The sequence below is a fragment of the Formica exsecta genome, unplaced genomic scaffold (assembly GCF_003651465.1).
Source record: "Formica exsecta isolate Colony F162 unplaced genomic scaffold, ASM365146v1 scaffold403, whole genome shotgun sequence".
NCBI classification, from domain to species: Eukaryota; Metazoa; Arthropoda; class Insecta; order Hymenoptera; family Formicidae; genus Formica; species Formica exsecta.
This window is the reverse complement of record NW_021851270.1, coordinates 34,544-36,395: the sequence shown is the minus strand read 5'-3', so window position 1 is coordinate 36,395 and position 1,852 is coordinate 34,544. Positions and strand designations below refer to the sequence as shown.

Genomic DNA, 1,852 nt, shown 5'->3' with positions numbered 1-1,852 from the left:
CGGTCTACAATAGTGATTTAAGCTCTAAGCCTTAAGAAATTGACTAATCACAGTCGAGTATTCTCCTCATACTTGATCGTGATTGGTCAATTTCTTAAGGCTTAGAGCTTAAATCACTATTGTAGACCGACACTTACTGCTTTGCTGTTCAACAGGATGAACTTCAAACAACAAAAACTTGCGCCGGAAGTACGTCACCGATTCTAGTTACTTTCTAAACTGCTGCTGCTTTTCACTGCTCATTAAATGTTACCTTTAGTCTAGCTAGCTGGCTTGACTACATTACTACTGCTTATTATAAAAAAATGGCGGTGAGAAAACGGTGTCGTACACGTGTACTGCTACAAAAAGATATAACAAAGACGTTGAAGGTTAAGAACAAAATGCGACCTATAGATGCTAAAGCCGAAATTAAAAAGAATGTACTCATCGCGCAAGAAATTAAAATGGCGCGACTATTAGCTAATAATGACAAAAAAATAAGAGATAAAGTGTTAAAAAGATTGAAAAAGTGGTTAACAGTACGATCACAAAGTTCATTTGGTAAGTCACTCTGTTCGCATAATATTTTATTAAATTAAGATTACGTGATTTACATACAAATAGACTTAAATATAAATATTTTATATACATTTTGAAGCTTAATACTATTTTATACTATGCTATATTATAATCTTTACAGCTTTTACAAAAACAGACTTCATGAGCTTGTGGAAAGGTCTGTTTTATTGCATGTGGATGTCTGATAAAATGTTGGTTCAGGAAGAATTAGCTGAGTCACTTAGTAAACTTGTACATTGTTTTGATTCGAAGGATACTATTTTACTTTATACTAGTTGCGCTTTAAAAACACTTGCCATTGAATGGTTTGGCATAGATCAATATAGATTAGATAAATTTTTAATGGTACTTTTGTTATTTTTCTTATGCATCTAATACTTTAGGATATATACAAATAATCTCTCTATATATTTACTTCTATTGTTTTAGTTAATTAGAAGAATTCTTCGTCAAACATTTGTAACCTATAAAGATAAATCATGGGATATTAAATGGGTGACAGAATTGTCACAAATGTTTTTACAACTGTTCTTACATCCAAAAACTGGTTTGGGATTTAATTTGCACATGATAGAAATATATTTACAAGAACTTGCAAAGGTATTCCAAAAATTCAAATAATAAGATTTTCAGTTTCCAATTGTTTTATCTGAGCTTTAATAAAACATTGTTATTTACATAATTATACAGGTTAGCAATGGAAATATACCGGAATGTGTTGTCCATGAATTTATTAAACCATTTGTTATATATTTAATGACAACAGATGATGAACGACAAATGAAACATATCATACAACATGTTTTTAGATATTTAATATTTCAGTCGGATGTAGGTTTAGATTATATGGAGAAATTTGAAGCTTGGAAAAGGGTAAGTATAAAAAAATTATTCTAATGTTTAATATAACATTTTTCTAATACATAGTGTTTTCAAATCTTACAATGATCAATCGATCATTGTAAGATTTGAAAACATTATGGAGTGTTCTAATTCGGAAATTTATAGTAGTTATAGTATTTAAATTAAAAACCATTAAAATTTATGAATCACATTGCTAATATTTTACATATTTAAGCATAGCAAAATAGCTAATAGTGCTAAGAGTACTATTATGAACCAGCTTTATTGATTAGAGGTATTGTAGAAATAAGATTTTCAATAAAGAGTTTTTTTTGTTTATACTCAATACATTTGTACAATATACATAAATAATTTTAATATGATTTTTATCTTAGAATGTTCCAAGAAATTTATCATTAAAAAGATCTAGTAGTTTTTTAAGATATTC

At 28.2% G+C, this 1,852-nt stretch overlaps 1 protein-coding gene across 1 annotated transcript in view; it reads left to right on the top strand.

Moving 5' to 3' along the window:
- Positions 1-219: 219 nt before the first annotated feature.
- The window catches only part of LOC115240083 (ribosomal RNA processing protein 1 homolog), a 3,487-nt gene continuing 1,854 nt past the window's right edge, over positions 220-1,852 (top strand). Inside the window, exons 1-4 of the mRNA XM_029815054.1 lie at positions 220-543; positions 683-906; positions 991-1,161; positions 1,252-1,434. Coding sequence (XP_029670914.1) covers positions 306-543; positions 683-906; positions 991-1,161; positions 1,252-1,434 — 816 coding nt within the window. The 5' untranslated portion in view covers positions 220-305. The remainder of the gene's footprint in view (positions 544-682; positions 907-990; positions 1,162-1,251; positions 1,435-1,852) is intronic.